At 31.6% G+C, this 14,485-nt stretch overlaps 1 protein-coding gene across 1 annotated transcript in view; it reads left to right on the forward strand.

Annotated features, from left to right (window-relative positions):
* Window positions 1-2,885: 2,885 nt before the first annotated feature.
* The window catches only part of LOC123681988, a 47,161-nt gene continuing 35,561 nt past the window's right edge, over window positions 2,886-14,485 (forward strand). The window contains exons 1-2 of the mRNA XM_045620366.1: window positions 2,886-3,042; window positions 7,159-7,383. Coding sequence (XP_045476322.1) covers window positions 2,988-3,042; window positions 7,159-7,383 — 280 coding nt within the window. The 5' untranslated portion in view covers window positions 2,886-2,987. The remainder of the gene's footprint in view (window positions 3,043-7,158; window positions 7,384-14,485) is intronic.

The raw sequence follows: 14,485 nt of genomic DNA on the forward strand, positions 1-14,485 counted from the left end.
AGATCCTGTAGTATTTCATCAATTACCTTATGGAAAAGATTTGGTGCTATATCAATACCGATAAAAAGTATTTTAACTAGGTAGTAGGGTGAAAAAATTGGAGCTACCTTCTGACTATCGCTATCTAGTGCTAAATGTAGATGAGCTTTACATAAATCGAAATCACAAAAATTTTTCCTATTTTTGTGAACTCTGAAAATATCCTCTATACGAGGAATTGGGTATCTGGCTTTGTTTAATTGTGAGTTCATTGTAACTTTGCATTAATTAATTGGGTTCAGGTACAATAACAAAAGGTGTTCCCCATTCTGGATGTAATATTTTTTCCAGCATAACTTGAGAAACAAGTGTGTCTATTTCTCTTTTGTTTATATATGGCACTGGCCTAGGTTTGAAGTATATTGGTTTAGAAACTTCTTCAAACGTAAATTACATTTAACTTTAGAAAGTACCGTAGAGCGGTGTGACTTTGCACCACTTTTTAAAGAATTTTTGGTGTAACTTTTTCGTTTCGTCGTAAAGTCCTGTGCAAAGTATGTTTAATTTAAACATTTTAGTTGTTGACTGCTGTGGTTAAAATCACAAGAAAAGGTGCCCATTTCTTTTTTCTTATTTAAAAAAATTTATACGCAAATCGGTGCGTGTTTGCCAATGCCTTAAAAATGCGTCTTTTGACAATTAAATGAAGTGCAGGTGGTATATGTTGGTGAAGTATTTCCTCCTGGTTCGCCCATATATCTTTTGTTAATTTTATTCCAAAGAGTTGTTCTGGGAATGTTGTACACTTCGGAAGCTGTCTGTATTGAAATGTTTTCTTTTCGAACTGCATTGATTGCTCGAATTGGTGTTTCTTCCGTGTAATTATTATATTTCCTTGCATCCAACTTCTTTTTTTATCGATGACCCATAATTGTGCGTGAAAATAAAACAGGTGGAACAAATTTGGTATGTGACAAAGTCTTCCATCAAAGAGCCACAATAGAAAAATTTCCCGAAATGTGGAAATCCTCTCAACCAAATGTTTTCAGTTTTTTTTAACGTGACGTTTAACGGATGTAAATTAAGCTGCTAAATATATTTCGATGTATCGTTCGCCATATTTTCTGCACAACTTTTAGTATTTCGCATATATACACTTTAAAATATTACCGCTCACATAACATAACGTAGCACACCATTCAATGTACGCCAGACGACTGCGACGGTTGCAACATGTGGGTATATAGTGTGGTTAAAGGTTCCGATTCGTGATTTCTGTAAGATGTTGCCAACTTTACCAAAACAAAATGAAACTTAAAATATTAGGCAGTTCGGCAAAGTCACCTCCTTTGGTAAAGTCACACCGCTCTACCGTAATCCTAATTAAACATAATAGTTCATCGGATATTGTTACAGATACAACAATCCAAGAAGGCTGTCCAAAAGTTGCCAGTTTCACCTCAAACTTTTCCAATGTTCAGTTGACACACCAATATTTTTAGAAGTCTTATCTAATTATTAAGGGTGTACACTACGTTTTAGCACTAGATTTTTCAGTGCAGATTCATTTTGATTCTATGCGGAAATAGTTTGCTCGATTCTTCCAATTTTTGAAAGAAACCTCGGTATGGCACTTCAAGATGAACTTCTTCATGAAAGAAATTATCGTTTTTTTCATCATTTCGAAATTTTAAAGATTTTTCAAATCTTAACTCAATTACTTCAATGATGAATTTCTAAATTTTTGGGATTTATATATTGTGATATTGTGTCTAAGCAGAGTTTTTCAAAAAGAAATACACGTTCCATGTATTTAAATTTGAAAATTTAGAATAACAATGAATGGAAAAACTATCAAATAAGAAAGCAATAAATGACAATTGTATCAAAAGAGTGCTTTGGAAAAATGAATTCCATGATAATGAAAAAATTTTGAAAAATATCATTCTAAACTTGAAAAACTATTGAAATCTTTTCATATTTAAAGTGATATAAAACAAAAACTATAAATTTTTTCGTGAAAAAAATTTGTCAGTTCATTCTAGACTGCTATTCCAAGGTTTTTTTCGAAAATTGAAAGAATAATAAGCGATTTCTGCACACAATCGGAATGAATCTCGTTGGGAAGGTAGTGTACACCATCACATGACTTCCTCGAGATCTGTCAATTTTTGCCCAGTAACAAAAATAATATGCGATGTTGTCAGAACTATAAGTGGAAGTTACTACAATAGTTCCAACTTTCGTCGGAAGGAAGTACTTTACGAGTCTTTTTAAAAAGTTTCACAAAATTTTTTGCAAGATCTTTTTCACGAATATCGTCAATTCTTTTGCTAAAAACGAAAAGACATCAAAAGTATTATTTTTTTTCGCAAATTGAAAATTTTGAAACATTACAATGTAGATTCTTATTCAAAAAAATTATGTAAAACTCCTTAAAAATCGGTGATTTGTAAGGAGACATATCTCTGATTTCATTGTATCCTCTCTTAAGTTAGAAATTTCACGGAACATGGATTATCGCCAGAAACTTGATAGACCATTGTATGATGATAAATGTTATTATTTCGCTTGAGGAAACACATACATAATAAAAATTTTATGCTACCTCTATAAAATTCTACGTTTCATCGTGCGTGGATGTCGAATAATTGTTCTAATAAAAACAAGTCATTTTCCACATTCCTAAGTGTTCAATTAACAGAAAGAAAAGAAGTATAAGTTTCCAATATATTTCTTACGAATATCTTATCTTGTCTTGTAAGGACAAACCTTCGTACAAAACGAATTGCAAGTATTTTCAACTTGTCAGATTGAAAACTACCCCTTCTGGACGGTTTGTCGACGACCCTGTCCTCTTTCTGTAAATAGGTGACGCCTAAATGTCGGGGAGTTCACTGTTGAGATCCACAATAATTCTGCGAAGTTAGTCTCGCGCACATTGTTTACTTGTAGGGGTCTTTTACTCTAGCGTTAGATCTTAGTATTTTCAGTATTTAGATTTTGATATGGCTAAATTAGTAGAATTAATAGTTTGCACTTTTTGGATACTTTGTTTCGTAGGTGAGTTATTTTCTCAAGAATGTATTAGAAAATATATAAATAAAACTCGATGAGCAAAATTCTAATGGAAAAAATGAGAAAAGTGAGTCGAAAGCGTTTGGGCCTGCTCAAATTTGTATTTATGAAATTTTATTCACGAAATAACTCAATTATTATGCTACAAAGACATGTGATATTATGTGAAATTTTCAATAAAATCCGCTTCATTACTTTTTACACAAATGAAAGTCACATCCTGTAAAGTGCGATTTTCCCTTCATTTTTCCGAATTCGCTTGTGAAAAACTCTATCAGGAATCTATCAGTCTAAATTCCTAATCGTCAATCAAGAAGTGAAAATGCAAAATCTGGATTTCTCAGCTATGTATACATCAACTTTACATACTTTATTCATATTTTAAGGTCTTTTATAGCTTGAAATCGAATTCATTGGTGTTTCAACTTATCTCGAGAGTTGAACCCTTCATTCATAGTTGTTCGATGATTGGTTTCCACAAAGATTTTTCCAAGAATAGCAGGAGACGTAGTAGAAAATAGTCGGGACGTTAATAAAATAATATGCAATTATACAGGGTAACTATTTACTCAAGGAAGAACGTTTCAGAAGAGATAGAGATTAATTAAATGTGGTTCAAATGTCCCATTAGATTATTGGTTAAAAAAAAGTTGATTTCTTTAAAAAGGGTGAAAGTTATACAGGGTGGCCACTTTTTCAATGGGATTGTATTGGTAACTTTTAAACCATAAGAGTTAAAAGGTCGGTCAAATGGAGAAAAAGTTGCATGCATAGAAGCATTATCAAGCAGTTCAAACAAATCGACATTATCAGGGCCGGTTATTGAGATATCATAAGAAAAGTAAATTCTGTCATTTTGATTTTTCTTTTTTGCCCACTTTATTTCAAATATCATCAAAAAATGTTACAGGAATTTTTTATTCGACAGTAAATTGTTCTCAATTTGACGTAATCAGATTTCGTATCCAACGTTTCCTGCTCTCTGGGCCACCCTCAACCTCATTTTTTTCAATACGGACCTGTATATTTTATGACACTTTTCGAAATAACTTTTAACGCTGAATTCCACGATATATCATACAATATCATTCAAAGTTGATTTTCAGGTGATTTTGACCCTTATCCAAATTTCTTTGGGTTGGATCTATATTACATTTCGGTACCTTTAGTTTAATTAACAACAAGCAATACATTTCGATGAGAAAATCAACTTACTCATCTTGAACTAAATGGAACATATCAGAATCAAATCAAGAAACAAGTAATAATTATTTACATATTTCAATTCATAATAATTAAACGAATTATCATTTGATGAAAGAAAAATCGAATGATTATTCGAAAGTAAATGAAAATGAATGAAGTGTTCGAAATGTCCACCATTTTGTAAAATGCACTTAACGGTTTTGGAACCCATACTTCTTATACACTTGCTTATTTCGTCTTCTTGAATACCTTCCAATACATTCTCAATCTTCTCGCGAGAAATCACTATTGTTGGATTTGTCATTTGTTCCAGAATCGAACTTTATTTTGATATCATTACGATATGAGTTTTGAAGGCTTTGTATTCAAATTTAAAATCATTGCATTCGCGTCTCTTGACTATTTTATTAACAGCAGTTTTTGATGAATTGCATTCACTACAGATCCGACCCAAAGAAATTTGGATACCTAAGGGTCAAAATCACCTGAAAATCAACTTTGAATGACATTGTATGATATATCGTTGAATTCAGCGTTAAAAGTTATTTCGAAAAGTGTCATAAAATATACAGATCCGTATTGAAAAAAAATGAGGTTGAGGGTGGCCCAGAGAGCACGAAACGTTGGATACGAAATCTGATTACGTCAAATTGAGAACAATTTACTGTGGAATAAGAAATTCCTGTAACATTAATAAATAAATGACAGAATTTACTTTTTTTATGATATCTCAATAACTTTTATATGTATAGTGCTTATTTATCTCGATTGTTATGAGGCTTATATTCGATCAGTTCATAGAAAAAAAAAGTTATTCATTTAGGGGAGAGTGGGGCAAGTGAGCTATACGGGCCAATTCCGTTTTTCGCAAAATCTTCCTTGACCGGCAATATATCCGGCAATAACGAATAAAGTTCAAGTGGTGTCAATGAAAAACTTGAAAAAAATATTGAAACTTGAGTAGATATGGACATTTATCGTGATACAACTTTTGTTTTGTTATATTTCAGGTGAATTAAACAAGGATTTTTCATAATTTATAGGGAAATTCTAAATTCTAAAATATCATATAACATTTAAATCGTCGGCAAACATAAGCGTTCTTTGCAAAGCATTAATTTCACTTCTTATGACACAAGTAGGGCAAGTGAGTCTCGTGTACTAAAATAATCACAAATTCATCCTATAAAGACCAACTGAAAGAAAAAACAAAAACAGTGAGAACCAAAGCAGTCATAAGGACTTTGAGAATGCTTGACCAAGTTCTCGAATAAAAAAGAGGAAAAGAGATTAAACTCTGAGGACAAAAAAAATTTACCGGAAAACCACCAACAATATCAGATGAAGAAAAAGACACAATATAACGAAACAAATTGAAACAATTTTCATGAAGAATGAATAATGAGTATTAATATAGCGTCTCGATGAACGAAGAGTAGAAGGACCAACGATATGGGGCAAGTGAGGCATTTGAAGATTTTTTTCAAGTCAGAAATTCTCACCTAAGAATTATTATTTTTTTAATTTTGTGTGTTTTGTGTATTGAATAAGTATCTGAAGTTGTGTCTCAATCATTTTTTTATTCGAGTTTTTGAGGAAGTTATAGCTCGTTAAACCTAAAGGTGTCTCAGTTGCTCCACCGTGCCCTACCAAAAAGTTTGAATTATAGAATAAAAAATTAATTCCTTATAATCGAAAAGAGCGGAAAAAATGTTTCCACAAAAGTGATGCATATTTTGCACGATATTCATGGCATGTTATAAGTGAAATATTTCAACATTTTTATAGTCACTATACAAATCACTATATTTATACATTTCATTATACATGTTTCTACCGATTTTTTATTTCATTTTAATATTCTTATATGTTTCTCAATATTGAAGGTTTGGATCTGAAACTATACTGAGTGGTTACTCATCATGCTATAAGAACCATAATAATTTAAAAATAGAGTAGAACATTCAATATCTACCGAAAAAACACACCGAATTTATTGAAATGAGTCAAATTTTTCCTTATATCATCAAATGAATATGAAATGTTGAACTATTTTTCCTTCAATAAGCCATGAGTAGAGTGCAGAATTTGAGACAGTCTAATATAAGAGTATTTTCGATTGAATATTTTTAGCCCTTTTCCAATTTATATTCGAAATTTTTCATCACATATACTGAGGACATTTTTCCACAAATAAATCAAATTCTTCTCGCCTGATTCCGTCCGATATACAGGGTCACTGGTGGCGTGAGAAACAATGGTTCAAAGGTGGTAGAAGACCGTTTGTCTTCTATATTTCCGATAAAATTGAAAATATTTGTGTTTCTTATAGCATAATTAATGATCAACCATTCGATTGAAACCTTTAATAATTATTGGAGAACATATAAGAAATCGAAAACAAATCAATTCGGCAGAAATGTGTGTAGTGAAATATATAAAATGGTGATTCAATTTATTGAACATATAAAAATATTTAAATAAAATAAAAATTATTTCGAGTTTCCCACAGTTTACACATATTCCGATTGATATTCAATCAATCAATTTAACTGCAAGGGTAGATAAAGTGAAACTTCCATAGCAAGGGAAAATGAAATATAAAATGTTTAGTGATCTGAATTTCTTGGGAAAAAAATGGTACGTCACTGAGATATTTCAAACTAACAATAATTTTTGAATAATTCGTTCAATTCCTGACAAAAAATCTTCTGTCTCTTTTTCTTATGGGAAGCCGTTTTTATGCGAAAAAGTTAATATTCTACTTATAATTGCTAATTATTTTTTGTTAATTTGGACTACATAAATCCAGACAAACGTTCTGACTTTTTTTTTCTAGTTGTTCGTTACATGCTATTTCTAATTTGATGCTGCAGAATATACCCTTTATTTCAGATTTTACCAAGGCTATCGAATGTTATACATGTTCTTCACTGATGGACCGCGAATCTTGTGAAAAACCTGAAAAATACAACGTACCAAGGAAAGTTTGTAATAAGACATCTCTCAACGACACATTGAACTTGGCGAAAGACATCGATAAAGGATTCAGTAGCATATTCGAAGTGGAATTGGGTAATCATATTGTACCAACTACTTGTTTGAAGCAAATCACTATGGGTAGGTACCTAATAGAAGTCTTAAGCATACATTGAGAGTAGTGTTGAGAAAGAACCAAGAATTATTTGAAAAGTTGAATCAAAATTTTCGTTCGAATTAATTTTGTTTCCAAATTTGGGATAATTATATATTTTTTTTTTGGTTGATATGAGTCATTATTGCATTGTAGATTTGTGCGACGAGATTTGAAATGGATAAAATATCGTATATAAATTACGATCACCATGTGAAACAGTTCGAGAACTTTGTAGAGTTTACGCTCAGTTTATTACAAAGGCCATCCTTTTCACCATCTTCCAGTTTTTATTTCACTTTGATATCTTGATTTCTGCTCTAAATACACGTATTGAAATAATTTCCGAATAAAATACACGTAAATACATAATCTTCAAAAATGTGTGTATTGTATATAACTATGTATGTAACTAAGTACATAAAAACATATAGGTACACACTTTACCATGCTACTCAAAACAATGATTCCAAAAAAGTAAATATCCATCAATTTTGTATTGAGTTCCCTAACATTTGAAGAGCAGTATATTTCGATTATACGATCCATGATCGTTCACTCGACGTATTTCGCGAAAAACCACTTGAGCTGCGCTCTCGTGATGTTTCGCAAACTACATGTCGTGACTCAATGTATAATAAGATATTGTCTATGCTCTTATGATATTATAACTGATTATACAAATCCGATTCAATTGAGATTTTGCGTGCTTATATAGATCGACAGTATCATGAATGACTTCAAGAAGGTTACGTTTCGAAATTATTTTTCTGTATACAGGGTGTTTCCTAAACATGCGGCAAAAATTCAGGGGGTTGTTCCTTGGACTATTCTAAGAATATTTTGTCCTTTGATGATTTTTGAAAAACCTATTTGTTTCGAAGATATAGGGGAAACAAAATTTCAGATAATAACATTTTATTATGAAAAATTACATGAAAATTCAACTCAACCTACAAAAACTGTTGAAAATGATGACCTCTAGCCAGCATACAAGCATCCAATCTTCTCCTCATTGACTGCCGAACCCTTTCAAAAACACCAGGATCATTTCTTATTAAGTTACACCCAGCAAAAACGAATTCAAATGAAAACCGTGTTTAATCTGTATTCCTTTACCATCTGCACTTATCAATTTTTAGTCAAAAACTGGCCGTTTTTAGTAATTGGAATGTTGTTAAACAAATTTGAAAATAAATTGTACCTACTTAGTAAACACAGTGCGGTACGCATTTTTATTTAAACTATTATTAATTTTAAAAATATGAAAAATGTTGTTCGCCCTGTATCTTCGAAACAAAGAGGTTTTTCAAAAATCATCCAAGGACAGAACATGCTTAAAATAGTCCAAGGAACAACCCCCTGAATTTTTGCCGCATGTTTAGGAAACACCCTGTATACATACAAGTTGTATGTACCTATATTTATTTCTTGATTTTCTATGATTCTGATGACGTCTTTATGAAATTTTTTATAGAGCAATTCATCTCTTCTCTCGAAATCTCAATCCAATCTAATGTGTTGTTTTGGAATTATTGGGACATTTTTTTCATATTCTTCTTAAATTTTCTCAGGATACATGCACCTTCATCCTGCAGTTACGAGGTTTCTAAGGGCGCAATTAACCCATGAATGAACGAGCACTCAAAAGATCCTAAATTCACGTTAGTGCTTTCCTCATTTTCATAGTCATCTAGTTTTGATGTAACCAAGTGAAAAATAATTCACCAAAAAATACTAGAAGTATCGGGTGTTCCAAATTCGTTGTCTAGTGAGAATTCCTTTGAGTTAGAAAAAATGAATGGCACATTTTCGTTCTCAATTTTTGAGAGAATTAACTTGGTAGACTGCCTCGGTAGTGCAGTGGACTGAGATGTCGACTGTGGTGCCGAAGGTACCTGATTCGAATCCTGGCTAATTAATTAATTGTTTTCAAGATCAAATATTTTCAATTTATTTGCTGTTTTTGTTCTATTCTTTATCCAGCTTGTTGATTGAAAGTTTCCCTAAATAATTTGAGGAAAATTTAGGTGAGACATTCGTGAAGGGTGAAACAATTCAATTCAATTTTCGAGATAATTCTACCGATAAATTCAAAATATCTTGAACTATGAAATTTCTTACATGAAGAAATGTTTATTAATCACCCTGAATAATGGCGCCAACCAGAGATTTGAAATTTTTATTATGAATTCTTTGTTATTACGAAAACGAAAAAAAAACATGATATCAACATAGAGGGTGATTCAATATTCAAGAAAATAAAAAAGGTCTTAAGTTTTCCTAGTCCCGATCTGATTTACTCGATTTCAGAAATATTGAAGGAAGGCGATAGTAAAGGGCGACAAAACTTGAAAAATTGAAATTATTCGGTGGATTTGTTGAAGAGTTATTGAACTAAAAAAATTTCACTCATAAGGGAATGTTTATTGATCACCCTGTATGACCGTGCCAAGCAGAGATTTAGAATTTTTATAATGAATTGATTTTTCGAGGTTCCGAAAATGGGAAAAAATCATAATGTTCACGTACAGAGTGATCACGAAAATAGAAAAGTCTGAAATTTTCCTAGTCCGGATCTGATTTACTCGAATTCAGAAATATTGAAGGAAGGCGATAGGAAAGGGTGACAAAACCTCAAAATTTGCAAATATTCGGTCGATTAGTTAAAGAGTTACTGAACTGTAAAATTTCACTCATAAGATGAACATCACCCTGTATATCCCCAACGAAGGCACTCAGGCGATTGAAACATCTTGATACGGGTCCTCCATGATGACCTTAATTTATGGTATTCGTTTGTCGCATTCTTCCCGGGACACCCTGTATAAATTTGTTTTTATTATAACTTGAAAAAAATTGCAATAAGAAACGAAATATTACATCAATGGATACTAAAGATAAAAGTGCGAATGTTTTAGTTTCATGTTTATGGTACCAGTAATAAAGGAGTTATGAGAACTTTTTATTTCGCGGTCTCTTCCAATTTTCTCTCATAGCTTGAAAGCAGTTGAATTCATGAGGTTGCGGTTTTCACCAGATCAATTCTCTTAAAAAGTCAGCCCCACAATGTGTTATTCATTTTTTTTTTAGCTCAAAGTGATTCTGGAATCCCCTCACTAAACAACAAATTTGGTACACAGAGATACATTCGATCGGTGAATAACTGTACAATAATATAATTATGTATTATAACTATAAAAAATTGACATCTTCGTGTCTATTCCTCCACAATAATATATCTTCATGATATGTTGGGTTTATTTTTGTCTTGGAATTTAATTTCAATTCTAAAAATTACAAAATTAATAATCAATAAAAAAAAATTTCAAAATACTAAAACTGTACAAATTGAGTAAACGGTTAACAAATTGAATAACTAAATTAACATAAAGACAGACGTACGTTTCGGAATGACAATTTTTTATATTTATATTGAATATCCTTCATCATGTAGACTAACTAAACCTATATAACATAATTATTACCCAAAAATACTTCTTATTATCTAAATTGAAATGACTGAGGTGATACAAATTATTGTGATGTAATAATTACAGTAGACGATAAAGATCATACATATATAGAGCAATTCGGCGAAATATGCGTTCTGTTTTTCGCAAGATAAGATCTATCTAATAATTTCTGTTGAAACTTGGGAACGGTGAATTGTACAATTGAGATTTGAGATGATAATATTGAATTATTTTCATTCAATTACATCGATAAAATGGGTGTACTTTACCTAAAACAGCAATGACTCATAAAATGTATCGCAATTTGAGGATAATTTCAAATTTTTATCAATTCCTAATTGATGAATTTGGGAGAGTTGAACGAACCCAGATTCAAAAGGTTGAATTTACAGGCCCATTTCAACGTTTATATTCATTAGAAATCTTTCGATGGTGATATTCTTAAAATTGATTCTGTTCCGCCGTCTCTAACATTCTCTAACACAAGCGCCAAAGCAAAAACAAACTGACGAAAGAAGATCAAGATACAAAAGACTACTGAAGAGTCCAAAAAGATAGAAAAGTTTTTTATATTTCAAATTTTATGTTCAATTGGATTGAAAAGGTTAGGAATCCATATGAATTGTGTGTTGGTTAGAATTTTGTAAATACTTTGTATATGTATATAACTGATTTGTATCAAGTGGGGATTTCACAAAAAACATCTTTCGAAGAATTCTCACAATATATCACGCTGATTAATTTTTCTTCATATATTGATTTTTAAATAATACTCGTATTATGCAGAATAAAAGGAAGGAAGCATTATCATGGAGTCAGTAGCTCTTAATGGATAGTTTATTTATGCGTCAATTGCGCCCTTGGAGATCACAGCAGTTGAAATAGGTATATTTGAGATGTGATTCATTAATCAGGTAAAATATCAGATCGCATCTGTTGTCATTTGGTATGTTTATTTCGATATTCTTTTTCCATTATCTATAGTTCTGTTGATATGATCAGCTTGGAATTTGTCAAGAAGCTTGAAATTTTAGATCTACATCAAAAATATCATCACCGTCAATTTTGCCGTCACGAAAATGATGGGTGATCTATTTCCGAAATTCTTCTTGAATTTTGAGTTTGATGACAGAAATGAAATGAATCCTTTCGCCTATGTGTGGACATGATCAATTTCGAACGGAAAATCCAAGAAATTTTAAATTGGTTGATATCTCGAGAGTTGCGGTTAAATTTTTCGAGGGCATAATCCACTAGGGGTGGAATTTGGTTTCCCCGATAATTTCTAAACTGCATTTTCGATCTATATATCGAAATATATATAGATTTCAAGCTTCATGAAAAATTACACAGTTAAATATTGCATAACCAGAATAATAAAAGAGAATGAAACTGATCGAACTGAGATTTTGCGTGAATGCATAAAATAATAAAGTCAAGCATTGTTCAAAATTTCGTGTTCATTGCGTCGTAGAAACTAAAATGTCTAAAAATACTGATTAGATCATGTTTAGGATAATTCTGACTACTCGATCTGGTAGTTCCTTTTTCTTCCATAGGTGGCGCTTTACGATGAAATGACATATTTTCATGAAACGACAGCGTTTCCGCTGATTTCAGCGCCATAGGTAACGATCCGAAAATCAAGTGTATTATACCTGCTTCTTAAAATCCAAAACAGCTGATCACCAGTGTTATCTTGAACTTCTTCAAGATAAAGTTAACACATCAGTATTTTCAGACATGTTAGTCCAGATCATAGAAAACTCAATAAGAAAATAGAAAAACCAAATATTTCTCTGACATTAGATCCGACTCCCACTATATGACAAACTTCGACAATTGTTCGTGCTCTTTCTGAATATTTTTCTCCCATGAACGTAGTTTCGATTAGTTTTCGTTTAAAATTTATAAGAATTTGATATTATTTAGCATTTTAGCATTTTATTTGTACATGATACAGTAAATATAAAAATTCATGAACAAATTATTACCATAAAAAAATACATAGCTTGTCAAATGAATGTGAAAACATCATAAAATATAATAATAAATAGTCATACACATATTCAAAATTAAATAACACAAAAATTGGGTACGATGTCACAGTTAACTTAAAAATTCGCTCAACTTGTATATAGTATATAGTCTTTTCTAAAAGTAACTCCTTCACTCTCCTATTAAATACCGATGCACCAAGCTGTTTAAAATGATTTGGAAGCCTATTATATAGTTTGAGGCATGTATAATTGGGACCTTGTTGGGTTTTCTTTATCCTGGCATAAGGAATAGAGAAGTTGTCCTTTTCACGAGTGTTATATCGATGATAGTCAGAATTTCTGATAAATTTGTCCTCTTTGTTCTGTTTCTTGTTTGAATTAAAAATAAGCGGACTAACAAAACAGCAAGGGATATGGTAACTAGTTTAATTATAATTTTTCATTCAACCTTTGGCGTATGTTTTGAATAACAATGCATTTTTTCACAACTCAGGATTTAGAATGTTTGAATTTTTTGAATTTTGTATTGGTTGTGGAACTCGTGATTCTGATCAAATGTCTTAATTTAATCAATGCTCTTAATTTTATATAAATTATATAGGGTGTTAAAAATAAATTTCTTAAAATTCCAAATGACCATTGTGAAGCAACGTTTTCGAATATATATATGAACTGAATCAAGTATGCATCGATTGTACATACAGCTGATTGAAATTTTTTTTTGAAGTCCACTATAGAGAGAAATAATTCCTGCACGCATAAATATATAGGGGTGAATCCAAAGATTCAAAGTCTTCAGTGATATCTAAAATATTGGGCGGTGGAATTTGATTCATTTTCAAATATTCTGTGGAATATCAATATCAATGGCGATTGATGATGTTGACATCTGCTAAACTAATCTCAGTAATCTGACATATCTACTCTATTTCTTATCAGATTGCATATATTTAGATGCCTGAAATTCCGAAAGAGTCGATTACCAACATGATCAGTCTCGGTGAGAGAACACTCGGCAGCTATGTACATGAAATATCCAGGGTGGATCGGAAAATGGTGTTTTCACTTATAATTTATCCGAAGTAATTACCTAGGTTTGATTTTAACTTACAGTGGATGCAAAGTAGATTAGCATTACATAAATCACCAAACATACCATAGATGAGCAACTCAAGTATTAAATTCACACCCTAAATTAAATTCAGAAGATGTAAAAGGGTTCTTCTTCTTCTTCCCCTTACGTTAGGACCAAGGACATGTATTTGCATCAATGTTTTTCCAGGTGGAGCTGGGATGATGAAGACCAGCTTTCATACCATCATATAGGTGGTCGTCCAGGTGGTCTAGGAGTATTGGGCCTTTTTTCTTAAGCTATCTTAGCCAACCTGTCATCTGGCATTCTTTCTACATGGTCTCTCCATTCTCTTTTTCGGTTTCTTGACCATCTTACCACGTCCTTCACACATTTTCCTTATTTCCTCGATTCTCTTCTGGTTAAAGGGATGAAAACGAAAAAAAAAAAACACAAAAAAGTTGATATTGCAGATGATAGAGATAAACGAACACGAAAATATTAAAAACAAAAACTAGACACAAATAAGTTGAGTGCTATA

Source organism: Harmonia axyridis, chromosome 6 (genome assembly GCF_914767665.1).
Source record: "Harmonia axyridis chromosome 6, icHarAxyr1.1, whole genome shotgun sequence".
Classification (NCBI taxonomy): domain Eukaryota; kingdom Metazoa; phylum Arthropoda; class Insecta; order Coleoptera; family Coccinellidae; genus Harmonia; species Harmonia axyridis.